Raw genomic sequence first — 23,268 nt, 5'->3', positions numbered from 1 at the left:
CTGAATTTTTGTAAACTGTCCTTTAAACTCTATTTCTTTCGAGATCCCGTGTATGAAATGTTTATTTAAATGAAGTTCATCTTTTATGATCAAAATCTTTTAACCCTAGTTCAATAATGGTTTTAGTGACACATTTTCAACTAAATGGCTTGATTAGCAAGTCTTGCACCTTTATAAACACACAGTGTAACGATCTTGGCTACCCAGGGCATTACATCCATGGATTCCTGGAGTAAGGCGTGCTTTTGGACAGGATCGTGTGTATCTCATCTGTGAGAAAGGACCATCGTTTCTACTGGGATGACTGCTTTGCATCCGTACACCCTCGAATAGGGATAATGTCCGATTGATGTTCTTTCCGTGGTCCGGTAGGCCCATAGGACGCGCGACAACTCTTCCGGCCACTTGCTCTTGCAAGCTTGTAGCTTTTCTATAGTGTCCCTTTCAAAATATTTTTCACGGCCTTTGTTATCCCATTTTCTTGAGACCTTGCAACTGCAAAGAAGCTTTTGATGATTCCATGTCCTTCACAGAAGTCGGTGAAGTGGATGCTATCAAATTGCTTTCCGTTGTCGGACACGATCTTGTGAGGGAGGCTGTATCGACATACAATATTGTTGACGACGAAATCCAGGGACTTTTTGGAGGTAATGGTGCTGTGGATGCCAAAAATCCACCAAATAAAAACTCTTTAGTCCCTGGTTGGAACATAGGGATAAAGGTCACTTATTCATGCTATTGGGCTCGAGCCTGTAGGCCTTGTCGAATACAGGAGATCATCTCATGAGAAACAACACATTATGAGCCACAAGGTTTGGCCCTGCTAAGCTGAGGGGCCACAATGAATACTGCAAGAGGATAGGTGCACAAGGCCCTCACATAGTGAGGTCCGACGTGCCCGCGCAAGGCTGACACGCTCATGGGTCAAGATGCACTCATACGCGTAAACGCTGCCAAAGACACCCGGGACATACACCTGTGGATGCTCGATATTCCACGCTTATAAAAGACCCAAAGAACGCACTTAGACCCCCATACCCCTGCACTCTCATTGGGTCCTCGAACCATCAAGCACGTGCCCCCCAGCGAGGCCATCAGGCGCGTGCCCCCAGCGAGGCCATCAGGCGCGTGCCCCCAACGAGGCCCTCATGCGTGCGTGCCTCCTAGCGAGGCCATCAGGCACGTGCCCCCAGCGAGGCCCTCATGTGTGCGCCCCCAGCAAGGCCATCAGATGCGCGCCCCCAGCGAGGCCCTCATGTGCGCGCGCCCCCAGCGAGGTCGTCAAGCTTGCACCCCCAGTAAGGCCCTCGTGCGTGCGCCCCCAGCGAGGCCATCATGCGCGGGCGCCCCCGCGAGGCCCGTGGGCCACCATCTTCTCGGGAGGCCGTTGCACCATCGCGTCACTAGTCTGGATCCATGCCGCAAGGAGACAAGTATAGCTAGGCCCCTTGCCACTAGGAGCCTTGCAAGGCACAGCCAGTACATGGGTCATTACCACCTCGCATCTATGCCTTGCAAATGAGGGTCACATGACATTGATCTCATGAGGAACGGAGTCCACTGTCGAACTGAAAGGAGTTAGAGTACGGACATAGTACCCACGTCAGATAAGTAGTGGAGGTACGAACAAAGTACCATCTGTTGTCCTCACCAGCCACTCCTCTGACACCCGTACCAGGCAGGTAGTGGAGGCATGACCAGGTACAGAAGGTGAGGTGCTCCCATGATCTCTGACCTTGTACCAGAGCCGACACCACTACCCCTGGAACCACTCTCCTGTTAGTGTACTTGTGTACCATCTGGTCCCCTGGACCACCATGTACCCAGGGCCATTAGAGCCTACTATAAAATGAACCCCACTTCCACAGAGAAGGGGGTTGGAAAATTCATTGTATGCAGAGGCTATTAAGCAATATACATTTTTCAATCCATTGTTCATCTGTGTTCATCCTTTCATAAGTTAATTCTAAGTTCTTATCTAAACATCGCCGCATTTACCTTTGAGTTTTCCGACCTAATTTCGTTGACGAGATTTCACCGTCAACAGTTTGGCGCCGTCTGTGGGAAGAACAAGCATCAAGCCAGCATTCTTCCATCATTTCCAGTAAAGAAAGATGCTAAGACGTTCAAAACGCCTATGGCAAATACAAGATGATGAGGTTCTCCGGGATGAAGTAGAGCGGAGGGCTACCCAGAAAGACCCCCCTCCGCCTAAACATGGAGGCAGACTGGAGGAGTCTCTTCCCCCAAAGGAGGAGAAGGAAGCATCATCCCCGACCATCCGGCCCGACGGAGGTCATTTGGAGCCGCCAGTGCATTCACTTCACCGGCCCCCGGTAGCACCACGCTCAGGCCACCAGGACCCAGGTCCATCAACGCACGGGCCAAGCAAGAGTCCCGGGGTACGCTTGGTAAGTTCAAGCTCAAGGACTCGCCTCTACAGGGATGAGATTCAAGAGTTACATAAAAAGACTCGAAGGCTGGAAACCCAGATAGAGAACATGCAAGAGGTTTTAAACGACCTACTGTGAGGAAATTCAAGCACGCCCCCTCCTATGCGTAAAGGGATGGAGCATGAAAAAGGGGAAAGCACTGTCCCCGTAGATGATGGGGGAACCCAACTTTCCACCAGTAAAACCCCCCAGACAAAGTATCAGGGGGGACCTAGGCCAACAAAAGGTCCCCAGGAGCAAAGGCGGAGGGAAGGTGATGGTCGTAAGAACGAGGCCGAAGTCCCCTCAAAAGAGGCACCCCCTAACCTAAGAAAAGAGCTCCATGGGGAGAGGTCAGAAGTAAGAGACATACCCCCCGCGGTTCCACCGAGGGACACAACCAAGGCAAGGGATCAGCCCGAGACCCCGCAAAACTCCTTATGCAAAAAGAGGAGGGGGCTAGACACCAAAATGCGAAGCCCTCGGGGCAAGATCACCACAGCACTTGGGGGGCACATGGATGACAGAGAATTCGACCGTGATTCACCCTTCACAAGGGAGATTCATGTTGAACAAATTCCCACTGGCTTCAGAGAGCCTCGCATGACTCCGTACGAGGGTACTACAGACCCAAAATATCACTTAGACTCCTTCAATAACTTGATGAGGTTAAGAGGGGTCAACAGCAGAGCAAAGTGTCATTGCTTCGTCGTTACGCTTAGAGGAGTGGCGTACAAGTGGTTCAGGAGGTTAAGGCCAGGAACAATCAAGTCATGGTAACAATTCTCTGATGAATTTCTTCAACAGCACCATGCAACGTGTGACTACATCATGCCAACTACCAGCCTCGCTAACATCAAACAAGGCGAGAATGAAAGTTTGAAGGACTACATCCATAGGTTCGGTATAGAGGCAACAAAGGTGGGAGATTTAACCAAAGAGGAGCTCAAGATGGCTATCACAGCCGGAGTTCGTCCAGGAAGCAAGTTATGGAGTAACATGCTCAAAAGAGAAGTTTCGAATTTGGATGACTTCTTCGAGAGAGCATAGAAGTACATACGTGTGGAAGAGGGCCATAAGAACTTCCATGTCGAAGAAAGCGAACCTTCCTCCAGTGGCCATACTACCAATATGTTTGGGGATTCCATATAGAAGGGGGGCATCGTGCTAGAGGGGTCGCTGACCAAGTTTGAGATCGAACGAAGACCACCTAGCCATGAAAGTCCCCACCCGAGGGGAGATCACCTCAAAAGCAGACACCTCCAAAAAGGGTCTCATAAGTAGATGCTTGCAAAAAGGGTCTCCAAAGTAGACGCTTGCAAAAAGGGTCTCATAAGTAGACGCTCGCAAAAAGGGTCTCCAAAGTAGACGCTTGCAAAAAGGGTCTCATAAGTAGACGCTCGCAAAAAGGGTCTCCAAAGTAGACGCATGCAAAAAGGATCTCCAAGTAGACGCTTCCAAAAAGGGTCTCAAAGAAGACGCTTGCAAAAAGGGTCTCAAAGAAGACGCTTGCAAAAATAGTACTATGCCTAATGACGAGAAGGACGCTTCTCGCAACAAATAATAAGCGCGCGCGAAAATATATAAAAGGATAACTAGAACCCAAGGGGTCAATATATCCTTATAGATACAATCAAGGTGCACCAAAGAGAGACCTACCGAACCCCCTTTCGCGGGGTTCCAAAGGACCTCGAGCATGATGAATACCAAAAAAAAAAAAAAAAAAAAAAAGAGAAAAGAGAGGGATAATAAAAAGGAAGAGAAGAGTCTACAAGAACGCCTAAAGGCCTCCCTCTAGACTGGGGGGCAAGTGTGGATGCCAAAAATCCACCAAATAAAAACTCTTTAGTGCCTGGTTGGAACATAGGGATAAAGGTCACTTATTCATGCTATTGGGCTCGAGCATGTAGGCCTTGTCGAATACAGGAGATCATCTCATGAGAAACAACACATTATGAGCCACAAGGTTTGGCCCTGCTAAGCTAAGGGGCCGCAATGAAAGCTGCAAGAGGATAGGTGCACAAGGCCTTCACATAGTGAGGTCCGACGTGCCCACGCAAGGCTGACACGCTCATGGGTCAAGATGCACTCATATGCGTAAACGCTGCCAAAGACGCCCGGGACATACACCTGTGGATGCTCGATATTCCACGCTTATAAAAGACCCAAAGAACGCACTTAGACCCCCATACACCTGCACTCTCATTGGGTCCTCGGGCCATCATGCACGCACCCCCCAGCGAGGCCCTCATACGCGCGCGCCTCCTAGCGAGGTTATCAGGCGCGCGACCCCAGCGAGGCCCTCCTACTCGCGCGCCCCCTAGCGAGGCCATCAGGCACGTGCCCCCAGCGAGGCCCTCATGTGCGCGCCCCCAAGGAGGCCATCAGTCGCGTGCCCCCAGCGAGGCCATCAGGCACGTGCCCCCAACTAGGCCCTCCTGCGTGCGCGCCTCCTAGCGAGGCCATCAGGCACGCGCCCCCAGTGAGGCCCTCATGTGCGTGCGCCCCCAGCGAGGCCGTCAAGTGCGCACCCCCAGCAAGGCCCTCATGCGTGCGCTCCCAGCGAGGCCATCATGCGCGGGCGCCCCCGTGAGGCCTGTGGGCCACCATCTTCTTGGGAGGCCGTTGCACCATCACGTCACTAGTCTGGATCCATGCCGCAAGGAGACAAGTATAGCTAGGCCCCTTGCCACTAGGAGCCTTGCAAGGCACGGCCAGTACATGGGTCATTACCGCCTCGCATCTATGCCTTGCAAATGAGGGTCACATGACATTGATCTCATGAGGAACGGAGTCCACTGTCGAACTGAAAGGAGTTAGAGTACGGACATAGTACCACGTCAGATAAGTAGTGGAGGTACGAACAAAGTACCATCTGTTGTCCTCACCAGCCACTCCTCTGACACCCGTACCAGGCAGGTAGTGGAGGCATGACCAGGTACAGAAGGTGAGGTGCTCCCATGATCTCTGACCTTGTACCAGAGCCGACACCACTACCCCTGGAACCACTCTCCTGTTAGTGTACTTGTGTACCATCTGGTCCCCTGGACCACCATGTACCCAGGGCCATTAGAGCCTACTATAAAATGAACCCCACTTCCACAGAGAAGGGGGTTGGAAAATTCATTGTATGCAGAGGCTATTAAGCAATATACATTTTTCACTCCATTGTTCATCTGTGTTCATCCTTTCATAAGTTAATTCTAAGTTCTTATCTAAACATCGCCGCATTTACCTTTGAGTTTTCCGACCTAATTTCGTTGACGAGATTTCACCGTCAACAGGTGCTCATTGGTTCCAATTTGATCCACTTGGTGTAATAGTCGATGGCTACAATTGCATATTTTACTTCGCCCTTCCCGGTCGGGAAGGATCCTACCAAATCAATTCCCCAAACTGCAAAAGGACAGGGACTGGACATCAGGGTTATCTCCATGGGAGGAGCACGCAGGATCTTTGCGTACCTTTGCCACTACTTGCGAACATAATCTACACAATCCTTCTTCATGGTTAGGCAGAAATATCCTTGTCTTAGGATCTTCTTGGACAAGTTGAGTCATGTTGTGTGATCTCCGCAAAAGACTTCGTGCATGATTGCGCTCATTTTAGTCTTCGATACACATCGAAGATACTGCATGGACAACCCCCTGCGATAGAGCTTGCCATCCATCATGATGTATCTGGGAGCCTGGTATTGAAGCTTCCTTGCAGCGACCCTATCCGTGGGAAGTTGCCCAGTGGTTAGATGATAGGTGAGAGGCCCCATCCAGGACGTTTAATCGATGTCGTTGATGATTGCGGGGGCTTGAATACTGGGCATGAGTAGATGGTCGATTAGGACTACCCCAGAGAGTTCTGCTTCAACATCCGTGGCCAATTTTGTCAGTGTGTCTGCAAACACGTTCTGATCTCTGGGGATATGGCATATGAGGTCTATTTTGAAAGATTGGAGTAACTCCCGGGTTCGCGTCATGTAGGTGGCCATATTCTCTCCCTTTTTTTTGTATTCTCCCGAAATATGTCTTACCACCAATTGGGAGTCGTTGTGGACTTCGATGTTCTCGGCCGCCACTTCCCGAGCTAAGCGTAATCTGGCCAGCATGGCCTCGTGCTCAACCTCATTGTTTGATGCTTCGAACCAGAAGCATAGCGCACTTTGTAACTGGTGACCTTGAGGGGATATTAGAATGATCCTGACCCCGACTCCATTCTCATTGGAGGCTCCGTCAACAAAGATCTCCAAACGGGCGTTACGAGGTCAGTTGGCTCTTCGTCCTAGGTTATCCCGGTGCATTCTGCGATGAAGTCGGTCTGGGCCTGTCCCTTGATGGAGACTCTCAAGACGTAGGCGATATCGAACTAGCTTAGCTCCATGGCCAACTTCAAAAGTCTTCCCGATGACTCCGGTTTTTGTAACACTTGTCGTAAGAGATGGCTCGCTAGTACCTTGGTGGCATGGTCCTGAAAGTAAGATCTTAACTTCCATAAAGCGGTCAGTAAGCAAAATGTAAACTTCTCGACCAATGGATATATGGACTTCGCGCCCAACAACCTTTTTCTTATGTAATAGACTGGGAGTTGGACCTTTCGCTCTTCTTGCACTAAGGAAACACTGATGGCATGTTCTGACACTGCCAAATATAGGTACATTGGTTCCCCATCCACCAATTTCGACAAGATTGGAGCTTGGGCCAGATTCTCCTTCAATTTTTGGAAAGCCTCTTCGCACACGGCTGTCCACTCGAACCTTTGGTTTCCGCGAAGTATGTTGAAGAACGGGATGCACTTGTCTGTGGACTTCGACACAAAGTGGCTCAAAGCTGCTATTCTTCTCGTCAGGCTTTTAACATCTTTGTGTTTCTGCAGCGATGGCATGTTGATCAGTGCTCTGATCTTATCCAAGTTGGCTTCTATCCTTCTTGAGCTTACTATGAAGCCTAGAAACTTCCCGGATGCCATGCCAAAAGTGCACTTCTTGGGATTTAACTTCATTCCGTACTTTCGGATAATGGCGAATGCTTCCGCTAAGTCGTTCGTATTTTGGGCCGATGTCTTGGACTTGACCAACATGTCGTCTATGTAGACTTTCATATTCTTCCCGAGTAGGTTCTGGAACATTTTGTTGACCAGTCTTTGATAGGTGGCTCCGACATTCTTGAGCCTAAAGGGCATGACAATGTAGCAGTATACACCTTTGTCTGTCTGGAAGCTAGTGTGTTCCTGGTCTGCTACATGCATCAAAATCTGGTTGTAGCCGGAGTAGGAATCCATGAAGCTTAGCAACTCGTACCCAGACGTAGCATCCACCATCTGGTCTATCCAGGGCAGAAGGAAGAAGTCTTTTGGGCATGCTTTGTTGAGGTCCATGAAGTCGATGCAAGTCCTGTTGGGAATTTTTCCCTGAAAGCATATGTAGTAGACATTGTTTTAAAAAATAAATAAATAAATTGAATTTGTTATGCATATATTTTATGGACTATATTATTCTGTGATAATATTATGTAAATATCAGAAAAATTCCTAAGTTCATATATGTGATCTCAAACACATATTAGTACGGGATGATTGTGTTTGAGATAAATGAACTTGAATAGTTCGCAGTAAAATAAAGTTATGGAATCTTCAGATTAATTACTGCAAGTACAGTCACTAGTATTATAAATACATGTGATCTAGATCCGGATCACTAGTGTAGTAGGAAACTTTAGTGGAGGTACTTTATATATTAGAGAATATATAGAACTCGACCAGATATGTTTATTAATACTTAGTTAAACACCGTTTTGAAGTATTAATTAAATATATCAACTGATGATTATATACAAATAGATCTTAATCCTGAAGTTACTATGAACTCCTGTTTATGTTATATGAGTTCATTGATTCACTCTTTAGGGTCTGTTAGAATGATCGGGCTAGAAACTTTTATTTTGGGAACTCATTAATGTAAATGGCTGGGGACATAGTATACAGATATGGAATCTAAACCTTCTAGTAAGAGATTTAATAATGGTTCTCTTAAGGGTTGACTTTTGGGACTGAAAGGTTATTAAGCTCAAATTCATAATTTAGTTATGAATTAATCTTCACTAGTAAAGTCAGTGGTACTTAAGAAAACAAGATATAATTAAAAGGGTAAAACGGTAATTTTATTCCCAATTAATTATGAACCATTATTAGAGGGTTAATTTGTATGTAATGATTATATCAATTGACACTTTATTTTATAAAGTACTCAGTAAATGAAATGTCTATAATTACAAGAGTGCAGTCTCATATTTATAGTGGAATAATCACGAGATTACTAAATTAAGATTATTTAATTAAAGAGTTTAATTAATAATCTCAAATTTATTGGAGCTTGGAATTATAGGTTCATAGGTCCCCACGGTGGCTCTATCAACACTATTTAAGGCAAGAGTTGATATAAAAGGAAAAATGGTTAAAAGACATATTTAAGAAGAAATTTATTCTTTGGGCCAAATATGCAATTATGTGATAATAGTGATTAATTAATTAATTACAAATTAATTGAAATTAACAAATTTAATTAATATTTAATTATTTTGCAATTTTTGAAATTATGTTAAATAATTAAATTAATTTTCGAAATTATATTAAATAATTTTTTAATTATAATTTTTGAAATTATAATAAATTAAATATTTAATTTTGAAATTTATATTGGTTTTAATTCATTAGTAGAATCAATTACATATCTTTATTTGAGTGGGAGATAATAATTTGATAAGTTCAAATTGGATTTGAATTTAAAAGATTGATAATTATTCAAATAATTAATTATATTTGATAATTAGTTAAAAAGATATTTAATTTACATTTGAATTCAAATTTGAATTAATTATCAGGTTGTTAGATTTTTATCTGACAAGGTAGTTCGAATAAATAATTAAATAAAAATAGAAAAATCAAATATCCCTAAAATATAGGGTGGTACACGACCATGGACTGTGTGTGGCATGTGCTGCATAATTTTCAGGGGTATATTTATTAATTTTATTTAATTAATGGATAATTAATGGATAATTCAAAATTAGTTTTTGGATATTTTCATAAATAAGACAATTAATCAACTAAAAGATAAAATTATAAATTAGTTATAGATTTATTTTTTAAATTTGAATATTTTCTTTTTAAGTAAGACTTATCACAAAATGTACAAATTTATTCAAGACACTCAAGTCATTCGCTGTGTGAAAAAGAACGATACTTTTCTATCTCTCCCTGAAAAAATACAGTTTCAATTTCAAGCCTTATTCTCTTGATCTCATGTGTTGAGTACATAAAGTAGAATTAGAAATTAACCATCTTTTATTCTCTAAGTGCCCACACACTTCTTGAGGTGTAGAGAACGTTGTGGAAGATCTTGATGTGAGTACCTGGGAGCAGCTTGGATAGGAAGTTCATTCAAATTACGAAAAGATAGCAAGGACACTTGATAGGCTTCAAGAGCTATGTTTTCTATTCTTTTCTTGCTTATGATTAATGCATGTATATTAATGGATCCGCATATTTAAAGGTAGTTTATATATGTTACAAGAATTTTGTTGTACACTAGGCCAACCCACCACCATTTCGCTGCGTATTAGGAAACTCGTTCCTAACAAGTCCTCCACCTCCAGTTTGGTTTTGGTACTACCACTGGATTCGCCAGCCAAATAGGATACAGGGCCTCCCGGATGAAATTGATCGAGGATAACTTCTCGATTTCTAGCTTAAGGGCCTCTGCCCTTTTCGTGCTCAATAGCCTTCGCTTTTGCTGGATGGGAGTTGCATTCTCATCAAAGTTCAGGGCGTGACATATGATGTTGTGATCAATCCCGGTCATATTCGAGTGGGACCAGGCTAGGACGTCTTGGTTATCTTTTACCCAGGCAATTACGGCAGCCCTGATCTCCGGATTCAAATTTATTCCTACCCGAATTACTTTGGTTGGGTTGGTATCACTATTATATTATTTTATAATATAATGTAATATTATATTATATTATAATATAATATTTTAGATTAAATAAGTGTGACAAAGAGTGTCACATATTGTAACATATAATAGAGAGTTACAATATTTAGATATATGAGATATATCCAAATAATGTAACATATTTGGTGTTACAAATTTGTAACTTCCAAATATTACCTTTTATTATGTAAATTTGGTGTTACAAAATATTGAGATGAATTTCATAAAGCCATATGTGAAATGGCTATTAGAGATATGATTTAAACCCCAATAATGTGTTTTGGGAGTTACAAAATCATTTGGGAGGATTTGGAATCGTTTGGAAAAACAACATATTTTTAAGTGCTGAAAATGGTCAGTGGCCGCGGCCACTGAATGTTGGTGATCACGGCCAGTGGGACAGAGAGTAGTGGGCCACTAATGTCTCTGGTCGCGGCCACAGGCCAAAACTGACCATTTTTTCAGTTTTTTCAATATTTGTTGAACGGCTCAAAAAACTCAAATAACTCCCAAATCTCATTTTTAACTCCATATTAATCCAATTAAACATTGGTAACAACCATGGGGGTTGGTGGAATTTGAAATTCAAAGGGTGTCTCTAAACTCTATAAATAGGAGCCTATAGCTCACTTGAAAGACACAACATTTCTATTTATTAGAGCACTTGGCTAGAAATACCTTGAGGCTTGATAATTCCAGAAAGCATTTCCAATATCTGAGAGAGATCCCTTAGTGCTTGAGTTAGGGGGAAATAAGCATTTGGACAAAGGTTTTAAACCTTGTTCAAGTTGGTGATCCCCAACCCTCTTCACTTAGGTTGTGTAAGTGAGAGTTTACTTGTGTTTCTGTTCTTCTTTTTATTCTATTGTTTTTCTTCTTATTCTCTTGTTCTATTTACTTGTATATTTTGTTTAAAAGTTGTAATCTTTCTTTTGGTCCAAACACTTTATTTTACTTGTAATCTTTTGCTTAGAGTTGTATTCTCACTATTCTCTTCTTCTTCTTCTTCTTCTTCTTCTTCATCTTCTTCCTTTTCTTTGTTTATTTATAATTTTTAGTTATAGAGTTGTAACCTTATTTAATCAATCTATATTTATTTGTAATATTATTGCATAGAGTTGTAATATTCTTACCCATTTCCATTGAGGCAAATACTATTTTCCTAACAATCCCTGATGCATGCCTCCACAACCTCCTCCCTAGGCTCTAATGCTCTGTCCGCCTCTATTCGGGGATCTAGTTTGTCATCTTCCCGGAACACCCTCCGTGTTGGCTGTGGTGGTGGGATTGGATCATCGTTTTCCTCTTCGAGAGGCTCTTCGCGGACCATGAAGATCGGTTGGGTGGAGACGTGATAACACTTTCGGGCGCTCTTTTGATCTCCCCGTATTGTCCCTACTCCATCGTTATCACACAGGAACTTCATGCATAGATGGTGGATGGAGGTAATGGCACCAAAGTTGACTAGAGTAGGGAACCCAAAAATCATGTTGTACGCAGCGGGACAGTCCACCACTACAAGGTGTAGTATTTGAAAGATCTTTGAACCTCGTTCCCCAACTTGACAGGGAGTTGAATCTTGCCCATCAGGAGCAATGAATCACCATTGAAGTCGTAGATCTGCGCTAGACACAAGGTTAGGTCCGCCTCTGTTAAGCCAATCGCTATGATGGGCGACTTAAATAGGACATTGACAAAATTCCCATTGTCCACCAACACTCGGGATACTCTTTTGTTGGTGATGCGGGAAGTGGACATTCCGGGCATCCTCCTCCATGAACGTTATCGACAGATTCATCAGCTTTGGGCATTGCGCTGGAGTTAGGACCAACGCACACACCTTATGGTCGTGGTCGAGCTCACTGAGGTACCTCTTGTGGTCATTCCAGGATGGTCCTCTCGGGTGCGGTCCTCCTGATATGGTGGCTACGTGGCCATCTACCCGAGGGGGCGCGGTTCCGGGGGATATGGCATCCCGGGTCCGGGAGCCATAGGGCCTCCAGGCGATTTCACTATTGGGGCCCCCTGAGGGGCATGTGCTCTCGATCCTAGAGCGTACCCTTCCTTGAGGAGTTCTGTATGGTACTTTTGCTCCCTGGGCCAAAGGTTGTTCGGGAGCCGTGGGCAGTCTCGAAACTCCGGTTGGCAGTCTGACCCACTGGTGGAGGTGTCCCAGCTTGATCAAATTCTCGATCTCATCCTTCAGCTGACGACATTCCTCAGTTGTATGACCTACGCCCTTGTGATAGGAACATCGCTTGCTCATGTCCCTCAGGTTTTTTCCTCCTTTAAACATAGGGCTTGGTTTTCGGTAATGGACTACATTGCCCGTTGCAAGAAAGATGTTCTCCCGGGTATCCACCAAGTTTGTGTATTCTATGTATTCGGGCTCGTACCCCCTCTTTTCCTTCTTTGTGGGCTCGGTCCGGCTCTGATTTTTCCTAGAACTCTTTCCCCGGGAATGGTTTATGCTCGCCTCAGCTGCTTTGGTCTGGGATGGTTGAGCAGCTCTGGGAGCGGCACTGTACCTGGTTGGTGCCACTCCGTACCCAAAGAAAAGGGCTGAAGAAGCTGGAGCATATCCCGATGAAGTGGGCCCATAGATGGTTGGGGTTATGAACTGCTTCCCGAGGGTTCCAGTGGGTCCAGACACTGCTGGTGGTGCTGGATAAATATTTTTTGGGTACGACACTCCGTATCGAGGAAGGGTTTGTGTTGGTTGTGGTGCTGGCTGCCATCCAAAAGCTTGGATTCAAGCTTCTTCCTAGTTGATGAAGCCTTGAGTCCTTCTTATAAATTATTCAAGTGTGGCCACCTTACTTCATTGCATGTCATCCCAGAGAGGGGATCCAGCTCTGATTCCAGTCTAGAGGGCTACCAAGCTTTGTCCATCGTATACCTTAGTCTTTGAAGCTTCCTCCGTGAAGCACTGGATGTAAGCCCTAAGGGTTTCACTGGGATGTTGCTTAATGTTGGCCAACACACTGACCTCCATGTCTAGTTTTTGGGCGGCCACAAATTTTTTATGGAAAGCTTACTGCAATCCAGACCAAGACTAGATTGATCATGTCTTAAGCCTTTTCCACCACTCTTCGGCGGGTCCGGCCAAAGTGATTGAAAAGCACAGGCATTTGTCGTTGTCGCAGACATGAGCTACAGTCATCAGACGATTGTAGCGAGATAACACAGGATGTGTTTGGCGCACGGTTCCTTTTCTTCCTCTTCATAATCGGAACCTTTGCCTTCTTGTTTCTGGGCCAAGCAGTTCGTGACCTTTTTTAGAGCGGCCAGCTGTTCCATGAACTACCTGGCCATTCTATCATCAAGGGGAACTCTTTTGTTCCTTCTGTCGTTGAGGTTATTCCTCAAGTCACCTCCTCGAAGGCGAATCTTTTGTTTTCGGGTCTGATCCTTCTGAGCATTGAGGCCATCTCACAATTCGACGTGGGATGTGTCGTCTCCCGAACTAACCGCTTCTGGCTCCTCTCCGCGTCTACGTCCTCCGTGATCCTTGTTCACAGAAGCGCTGGGATAAAAATGTCTTCTCTGATTGTCCTGTCTGAGGACATTCCAGGGCTTAGTACCCTATGGGCATTTCCCTTGCAGATTGTTCGGATGATTCCGTCCTGGGACAGGATTCATCTGTTCTTTCCTAGGGAAATGCCCTGGGTTAGCCCTGGTTTTTGGAGCGAGAGGAGTTTTCTTTTGGGGGTTTGCTTTTTCGGTAGGATCAACCGTTTTGGCTTTCCCTTTTTCTTGAGCTTGGTTCGATGGACTGACTTCAGGATGAGGGGATCGTCCCAGAGGAGGAGTAGAGGTTGTAGCATTGTTTGGTACGCCAGTCCCTGTAGGCGGGACATGCAGCTGAGTTCCTTAGGGAGGAACGATTGAGGGATTGTCTGTAAATCCCTGAGCAGAAATAAAATCTTGAAGAGCCAGGAGGGACTCTTGCATATGGCGGGTGGTATCTTGTTGTTCTTCCATCCTTGTTTCTTGGTCGAGGATCTTTTGTCTCAAACAGACCAATTTTGAATCGTTTTGTTCAGGTTCCACATCATTCTCGCCAGGATCGACGGGATTCTCGGCCTTGTGGTCTTCATACCCATCTCCATCTTCTTCGTAATAGTCTTCATCATATTCACCCCCTTCTCTGAAGTTCTGGAAGTAGTTAGGCAGGGGCCCATGATAAAGCACGTCCTCCGATTGGTATTGAGGAAGTTGCTGGTTTTGTAATGGTTCTCCATTGTCTTGTTGTTGCTGCCATTGAGCGGGATCAAACACGGTATGTCTAGTGTTCACCATCTTTGTAGCTGACAAGGAGTGGTTCAAGCTTTCTTTAGCTCTCAATGAAAGCACCAAAATGTTTACCGAGTTTTTAAGAAACTATAAATATATTGAGAAATAAGAGCTAGAAAGAAAGGCTAAGAAATGAACAAGATCACAATTTTTACGTGGATGAGGCGTTAACGAGCCTTAGTCCACGAGTCACTAGTGTTAGGCTTTAGAGAGTTTAACAATGGATGTTTTCTACAAGTTCAACAACGTTTATGCATATAAGAGAAAATCAAGGATCCTCGCTACAATGCACGAATGAACCTATTTATCGGCAGTCATGTGACTTGGGCTGGACTAATCCGAGCCCAATAAGAATATAATTATAAGTGCTCGCTAACAGAGCCATAATACAAGGGTGTAACATGATTATAAGTTGTTAATCTAGGCCTATTCGGTCGGCTAAAGGGTAGTAGAGCCTTACAATTGCCCTTTGTACGTTGGCACCGACTGATCCACGTGGGCTACTTAGGGGATCCTGGGGACAAGATCTGTCAGAGTAGTGGCAGTACCATTTCCTAGGAACATTGTATGTTCCGTACTTACCCCATTCTGCAGGTTAGTTAGGGAGACTAACTGCCTGATTTCTCGGGGATACGTCAGCTATAGGAAGGACTGGGCTTGTTCTACCTAGATACCTAATCTAGATTCATTTACTGATGCCCAGGTTCATTTACCAAGACTTGGGTTCATTTACCAGGGCAGACATCGCAATACGATAATAGATCGGACATCCTGATGGCGAGCCAGAGCATTGGCGATGGACCTGGAGACTAATCTGGATCCCACTCGATGGGATCCGTCTCCTGGAATGGATTGTCCGCCACCCTAATATGAATCTCGGAGGATAGGGATTGGGTGTGCCTGGGAAGGCGGTTCGGGCCTGCATCTCAGTTCCACCCCCCTTACTATGCTTGTGCTACTCGCTAGTTATTGGGCTCGGCATGGTCCGGGCCGATAGGGTTTAGTTGCTCATTGTTCGCTGGGCCCTGGTTGGGCCCAAGCCTCTCCCGAGAGCCCATGTAACCCGTCTGGGCATGCCACATGTCCAAGGTGGAAAATATGGATAACATGCTTAAATTTTTTTTTTAGGTCATTATATTTGCACCCCAAAATTTGATTAGTACACCCAATTTTTATTAAAAATTAACATATAATATTCATCTTTTAGGGGTATTAAATTTGCACCCCAAAATTTTGTTAAGATACCTTATTTTTATTAAAAATTAATATATAATTTTTTTCAACATATGCTCAAAGATTTTAATTTTGTTCTTTTTCATATTGTAAAAAATACATATAAATAATACATATTTTAAATATTTAAATAAAATAAAACTTAAATAAATAAAAATATATAAAAAAAACTTGTTAAAGCAGGAGCTTTTTTCTATAAAAAAATTATACATTATTTTAAAAAAATTATGAAAACAAGATAAAATAAAATTATTGAATTTTATAGAAAAAGAAATTAAAGAATGTAAAAAAATATTGAGAAAAAGTGTTAAAAATGATTTAAAAAAATAAACTTTTTTAATTAATGAGATGCCTATATATATTTATGAGGTGCAAATATAATGACCCATATTTTTATCAACTTATGCCAACATTTTTCTAATTTTTCTTTTTCTAAAAAATACATAGAAATAATATATATTTTAAATATTTCAATAAAAAAAAGTACAAAAAAATAATATAAAAATTTGTTAAAGAAAGATTTTTTTTTTCTAAAAAAAAGTATACATTATTTAAAAAAAATATATGAAAACAAGATAAAATAAAATTCTAGAAAATTTAAAGAATGTAAAAAAAAAACTATTTTTCTTAATTAATGGGGTGCCCTTTATTTTGTGTGTGTCATTTTATATGGTGAAATAAGATATAAATATACATGTTTTCTTATTTTGTTGTTTAGTTTTTTATTGAGAAGTTACTTATTTTAATTGCTCTAACTATTAATTAAATAATATATATGATTTTTGTTGACCTTAAATTTTAAATAAAATAATTAAAATTTGATCAAATAAATTTTTTTAATTTATAGTTTTAATTTAGAATTTTTTTTAATATTTTATTATATATAGTATTTTTTCTATAAAAAAATTAGAAAAAAAGTATTTAATTTTAAAATTAAAATGAACCATATCATTATATATATATAGTATGTATTTAATGCATTTTTGGTTTAACCATTTTTTTTTTAAATTATAGACAATGTTTTAGTTTAATTTGTTTAATATGTTTATGTCATTATTTTATAATATATGACATTTTTTTATGTATTTAAAATTTATATGAAAATAAAAAATATATAATAAAAATAAATTAATTCATTTTCTGAATAAAATTAAGTACGCGAATTATTTTTACCTAATATATATATATATATACATATATTCATTTATATTAAATCAGCAACTTTTATAAACATTTCTAAAATTCACAAACATTTTTTTAACACAAAATTGTTTAACAAAAATAAATAAAATAATACATGTATTAATTTTTTTTTATATCTAATATCATTTATATATATATATATAGAAACTTCTCTACGACTTTTGAAAAATAAAATTTAATGACTGTATATTTAATATAATTACAAAATAATTTTAATTTTATTAAAACAATAATATTTTTTTATTTACTTAAAATTATTCTTAAATTTTCCATCATTTTATAAAAATCTTTGAATAAATATTATATAAAAATATTACGCATTAAAAAAAAAAAACTAAAACAGCTCAATTATATAAATAGTTTAGAGTTTTTTTGAACTATTAAACAAACCATTTTATTATCTTATTATCTAATACACAAGTAGTTTAAAATTAAATACTGAAATTGAGTTATGAGAATCATCATTATTTTTACCAATACCGAATATAATTTCAATAAACCCAATTGAGAAAATAAATCAGTTATACAGCAGAAATTTCCGTATTAATCAGTAGTTTATATATTACAGACAAATGGTAAGTACTTAATGGTTACGATAAATATGTAATCATCGATGATTTCATTAATTTTAGATATTAGATTGTTATTGAATGGTTGTGATTAATTCAATAATTGACTAACAATAATTAATGAGTGATTTGTAATTTGATACTAATTTGATTATATATTATTTATTGAAAATATCTTTTTTGTTATAAAATACTAATTAGGATTTATTTTATTTTAAAAATAAATTTAATTATGTTGACAATTTTTTTCGTTGTTAGCTTAATCTAAAAACTTGATAGAAACTAGAAGAAAATAAGACAAAGATTTTACGTGATTGAGGCTATAAAATAGCTATAATCTACGAGTCTTTGATATTAGTGAGTTTGAAGCTTGTTTGAGTCAGCTTCAATGAAGTTTCAGGCAACGTATATATTGCTCTGAATTTACAATGCTTAACTAGTAAAAGTTTTGAAGCCTTTACAAGGAGATACCATAGCCCTATTTATATAGGCATGGGTCATTAATGCCCTTAATAAACAATTAATACAATATTCATCATTATTTGGGGAGTAAATTAGGGATTTGTTGAAAATTAGCCAGTTATATGATTAGTTAACTAAAATTACCCTCTAATTATATTTTGTTTAATTCTACCCATTTTTTCCCCACACTTCCAAAAATGCCCTTGACCATTACCATTTTCTCTAACCTTCTCTCTCTAGCCTTGTACCCCACGACAATAACCATTCTCTCAACCTTGCCAATCAATCCCAGCCTCCACAACCAGCACTCTGCCACCACAACTCCACTACGAAACCACCACAACTCCATCACAACGCCACCACACGTCCACCGCAACTTTGCCATTGCCATCAATAGAGTCATTGACACCATAACCTTCTACGACGTTCTACAACCACGATTCCGCCACCATAGCTCCACCACGAAGCCACCACGCCTCCACCGTGCCTCCACTACTGGTATAGTTATAGGTATAGGATTTTTTTTACTGAGATATTGACATAAAAGCTGTTTGAAGTTTTGTTCATTAATGTCTTGTGTATTTTTGTGTAGAATGTTATAAATCTTTCATTAGTTTGATTTTTCACGTGAACTATGCTTAATATATGTTTAGATATATAAATGATTATTGTAGATTCATAGCCTTTGTTATTATATGTTTGGTTACATCTTGGTTCAAAATAAATTCTTACTATATATACTGTGATGTATGCCATGTGTTTGTGAAAATGTCTTTGATATATATCTCTCTTATACATAATGAATACAGTTGTCATCATACCATCATCACCATATATTTATAAAATTCAATACAAATGAAACTCAATTATTTATCTTTGGCCTTGAGCAAGTTCTTCATGTTAGATAGCTACTCCTTGACAACCTATCATCGTTAGATTAGTTGGTGGCAGGTATCTAGTTGGCTTTTACATTCACATGAGGAGATACTCTTATGGTAACAATCTCTACCATTTACTACATTCTTTCCATTTTTTTTATGCATAAGACACTAAATAGAAATCAACATGTTTTTATTACTAACAAATGTCCTCTTGGTATAAGAAACTGAACAGAACTTGAAGAAAATACTGACTTGGAACACAAATACAGAGTAGATCACTTTATACAGAACAAAAGCATTGTTCTTACAATTAACAAATATATTAAATATGCGAGTTAATGGGACTGCAGCTCAATGGCTTTGCCTATAACTGTTTCTTACATGTTTTCTATTGGTTGTTATATTCAACTCTTGAACATTGTAACACTAGTTTTAATTTGTTAGAATTTATTTTAAGTTTTAAAGAGTCGTGATTCAAATTTTAAGGCTAATAGTTTAAGACTCATAAACTCAAATTTTAAGCATAGAATTTTAAAAATAAAGGCTAATGGATTAAATTTTAAACTTAAAGGTTTAAATTTTTAGACATAAAAGATTTGTGGTTTAAAATTTAAGTCTAGAAGTTTAAATTTTAAGTCCAATGGTTTAAATTATAAAACTAATGGTTTGAAATTTTAGCCATTGAATGTTTGTGGTTTAAATTATGTTGTAAAATAACATTAATATCTTCATGCTAAACATCTTTTGCATTACTTTGATTCTTCTTATTGCGTCACAAATATTATTGAGACCTAGTTTTGCAAAAATGTGTTTGCCTTAAGTTGAGTGGAGTTAATGCAAAAAGTATGTTGTGTTGATTTTTTTTTAAATTCTATCTAAGTTCAAGGAATAAGCTCACTTGGTTGTGTTATTTTTTATTGCAGGAAATGGACAAAATAATCTTGTTTATAGTTTTTAACGGAAGATGGAATACAAACAACAAATATGTTGATCATGAAATCAACATTTTGATGGTGGAAAAGGATATTAAGTACTTGGAATTGGTAGAAAGGATATACAAAGAGCTCAGCTTGAATGAAAATTTGATTTCAACAAATATGCTTTTTGATGCAAAAATGGATACAAGCAAAGGAATGAAGATAGAAAGTGATGACAATTTACAAGTCTATCTAAACTTGAACAAGACTATGGAAGAATTGAAAAAATGTCCTCTCATCGTTGAAATAGAACAGATAAACCCAACCGTTTCTTTGTCAAGAGAAGCTAGCATTCCAACTGCTTTAGCAAGCAATGCAACAAATCACACTTTGACTATCACATACCCTAATACCATTACTACAAGCACTAGTAAGATAAAGAGCGCCTCAACACAAGAATCCCACAAAATTACAGAACACGGGAAAGAAGCTTAATCATCTCTGCATGTGTTGCCAAATATGGAGATTGAAGACATAAGAGTCAATTATATTTTCAAGAATAAGACTGATCTAAAATATACACTTGCGAAAATCGCCATCAAGAAACACTTTCAGTAAAGGATTGAAAAATCATGTTCAGAGGCATTTTGGGCAAAATGCATAGATGACAATTATGGCTGGTATATACGTGGCACAAAACTATCAGACTACTTTCGAGTTATCAAGTACCATAAACAGCACACATGCTCCTTACATCACATAAAATTTGAGAATAGACAAGCAAGTGCAAAAGTCATCAGTAATTACTACAAAGAGAAGTTTCGTGACCTAAGTTCAACCTACCGACCAAGGAAAATAATACGAGACATGAGAGATGGATATGGGGTAGGTGTAACGTACAATAAAGCACAGAGAGCAAAAGAACTTGAAATTGATGATGTTAGAGGGTCAAATGAGGAAAGTTATGCATTGTTACCTTCATACTTGCATATGCTAAAATTGGCCAACCCAGGAATTATCACAAGAGTAGATAAAGATGAAGAAAACAGGTATGAATAATATTTATGCTTTGCATTCCTATATTCAGGGCTTTACTGTTCATAATCCATACCTTACATTTCTAGAAATTGCTTTTTTTTTTTAATAAATTTTATAGGTTTAAATATATGTTTCTTGCTTTTGGTGCTTCATTGGATGGTTGGAAACACTGTAGACCAGTTATAGTGGTAGATGGAACATTTTTAAAGACAAAATGTGGAGGCACACTATATGCAGCTTGTGTTAAAGATGGAAACAATCAAATTTTTCCGCTTGTCTTTGGAATTGGGGATTCAGAAAATGACAATGCATGGATATGGTTCTTTACAAGACTAAAAGAAGCAATAGGAGATCGAGAAGACTTGTGCATAGTATTTGACAGGCACAAAAGCATCAAAAATGCAATTGAACAAGTGTATCTTGGTGTATACCATGGAGTTTGTCTTTATCATTTGAAGAAAAATCTAAGGACTAAGTTTAGGGGATTACATGTGCATGCCATATTCGAAACTACTTCAAGAGCCTACTCAGCTCAAGAATATTATTCTGCCATGGCTTAATTACAGAAAATTAGTCCTGAAACCACTTATCTTTTGCAAGCAAAACTAGAAAGATGGGCTCGACCATTCTTTCCAACGAAAATGTATAACATTCTTACAAGTATTTTTGTCGAATCTATAAATGCAGCAATTGTGAATGCGAGAGAATTGCCTATAACATCATTAATAGAAGCTGTAAGAGAGATGCTTCAAAGATTGTTTTCAACAAGAAAAGAAGCAGCAATCACCCAATTTATTGAAGTGACAAAATGGGCAAATGATAAAATGGAGATCAAACTTGATGTGGCATTTCAAATGAAGGTACGTTATTAAAGTTACATTTATTTACTTTTTGTTTGGCTTTTAAAACTATTGCTTAATAATTGAATTGTTTCACAAGTAGATGCAAGTGATACAATGAAATCTTGTGTCAAATATGGTGATCGAGTGTTTGTTGTCGACTTGGAACAAAATATGTGCACATGTAATGAATTTCAACTAGAGAGAATTCCATGTGCACATGATATCGCAACAATTGAAAGCAAGTACTTGGACAAGTACAAATTTTGCTCAAATTGGCACAGAAATTCTGTTTTGAAAGAGACACATGCGGGTTCAATTAATCTTGTTCCAGATAAAGTTGATTGGAGTGTCCTAGATGAAATTAAAGAAGATAGCATGAAAGCTCCAAAATTCAAAGTAAAACGAGGACGTCGTAAGAAAAAAATAATTCCATCAACAGGAGAATTTTCCAAGCATGTTTGTGTTGGGGTTTGACGCCCTAATTAAAACTCAAATTCTTTGTAATCTCATTTTATTATCAATAAAAGAATAGAAATTATTTTTTGACTTGGTCAATCACTTTGCTCACATGTTTTATTTTCATGATTATTTTTTTAATATAAACTTCTATCAAATCCCGAGCATATAGCTAATCGTATTTATAGTGATATAATCACAATGGAATATAAATATGATTATATGTTCAAAATAAGTTAGTCCTAAGATTAGTTAGTGCACAGGATTTACACTGACTTGCCAATCTATGATATGATCTACTTACACATTACAGTGTTATGTTCTTTCCAGAACATTAGCAAAGTAGATAAGATCGGATGTATTTGTTACATCGGACATGACCGATATTGACAGTTGATAAGATAAGTAAACATACCGTTATTATATATTCTAGTCATATCATATAGTTGACCAAAGGTCAATTCAATCTCAATTATGAGTGGTTAGTATTCTAACTGATTGTATTATTTGAATTCTTTGACTTGTTCGTTACCAGCTTACCCTACGGACTAGCCCATACTTACATCTTGGGAACTCGGTAGTATAATTGAGTGGGAGTGTTAATCATAGATATGAACATCTATAGCTTCTGATGAAGAAGTGAAATGATGGTTTCCTTTTATTTTGGTTCAAGGTGTTAAATGATAGAGATCTCATTTCAGTAATCAAAATTAGTTTACTAAAATATCATTTACAAGGAACTAAGTGTTTTAAGGATAAAATACAATGAGGGGTAAAACGGTATTTTAGTCCTATCTCATTGTAGACCATCTATAGAGGATTGAGTGACAATTATGGTTGTAACAATGGATAATTAATAGCGTATCTATATTTGTTATAGAGCGTTCTATGAATTCAAGAGTGCAATTCCGAGTCTATAGTGGAGTAACGATGAATTAATAAGTTAGTAAATTTATTT

At 39.3% G+C, this 23,268-nt stretch overlaps 1 protein-coding gene across 1 annotated transcript; it reads left to right on the top strand.

Moving 5' to 3' along the window:
* The first annotated feature begins 20,841 nt into the window (after positions 1-20,841).
* LOC133814953 (uncharacterized) lies at positions 20,842-21,572 on the top strand. The gene is made up of 2 exons (XM_062247854.1): positions 20,842-21,023; positions 21,131-21,572. The coding sequence occupies exons 1-2, from the start codon at positions 20,842-20,844 to the stop codon at positions 21,570-21,572; spliced, it is 624 nt and encodes a 207-aa protein (XP_062103838.1).
* Positions 21,573-23,268: the final 1,696 nt, after the last annotated feature.

This window comes from Humulus lupulus, chromosome 2 (assembly GCF_963169125.1).
Source record: "Humulus lupulus chromosome 2, drHumLupu1.1, whole genome shotgun sequence".
In the NCBI taxonomy this organism is placed as follows: domain Eukaryota; kingdom Viridiplantae; phylum Streptophyta; class Magnoliopsida; order Rosales; family Cannabaceae; genus Humulus; species Humulus lupulus.
The sequence above is the reverse complement of the archived record's forward strand: the minus strand, read 5'-3'. Positions and strand labels throughout refer to the sequence as shown.

What these genes read in the sequence shown, in the direction of transcription:
- LOC133814953 (XM_062247854.1), top strand. Translation starts at nt 20,842, where the DNA reads ATGAGAGATGGATATGGGGTAGGTGTAACGTACAATAAAGCACAGAGA. An exon ending in GATAAAGATGAAGAAAACAG is followed by an intron (nt 21,024 to 21,130) that starts GTATGAATAATA and finishes TAAATTTTATAG; the next exon opens with GTTTAAATATATGTTTCTTG.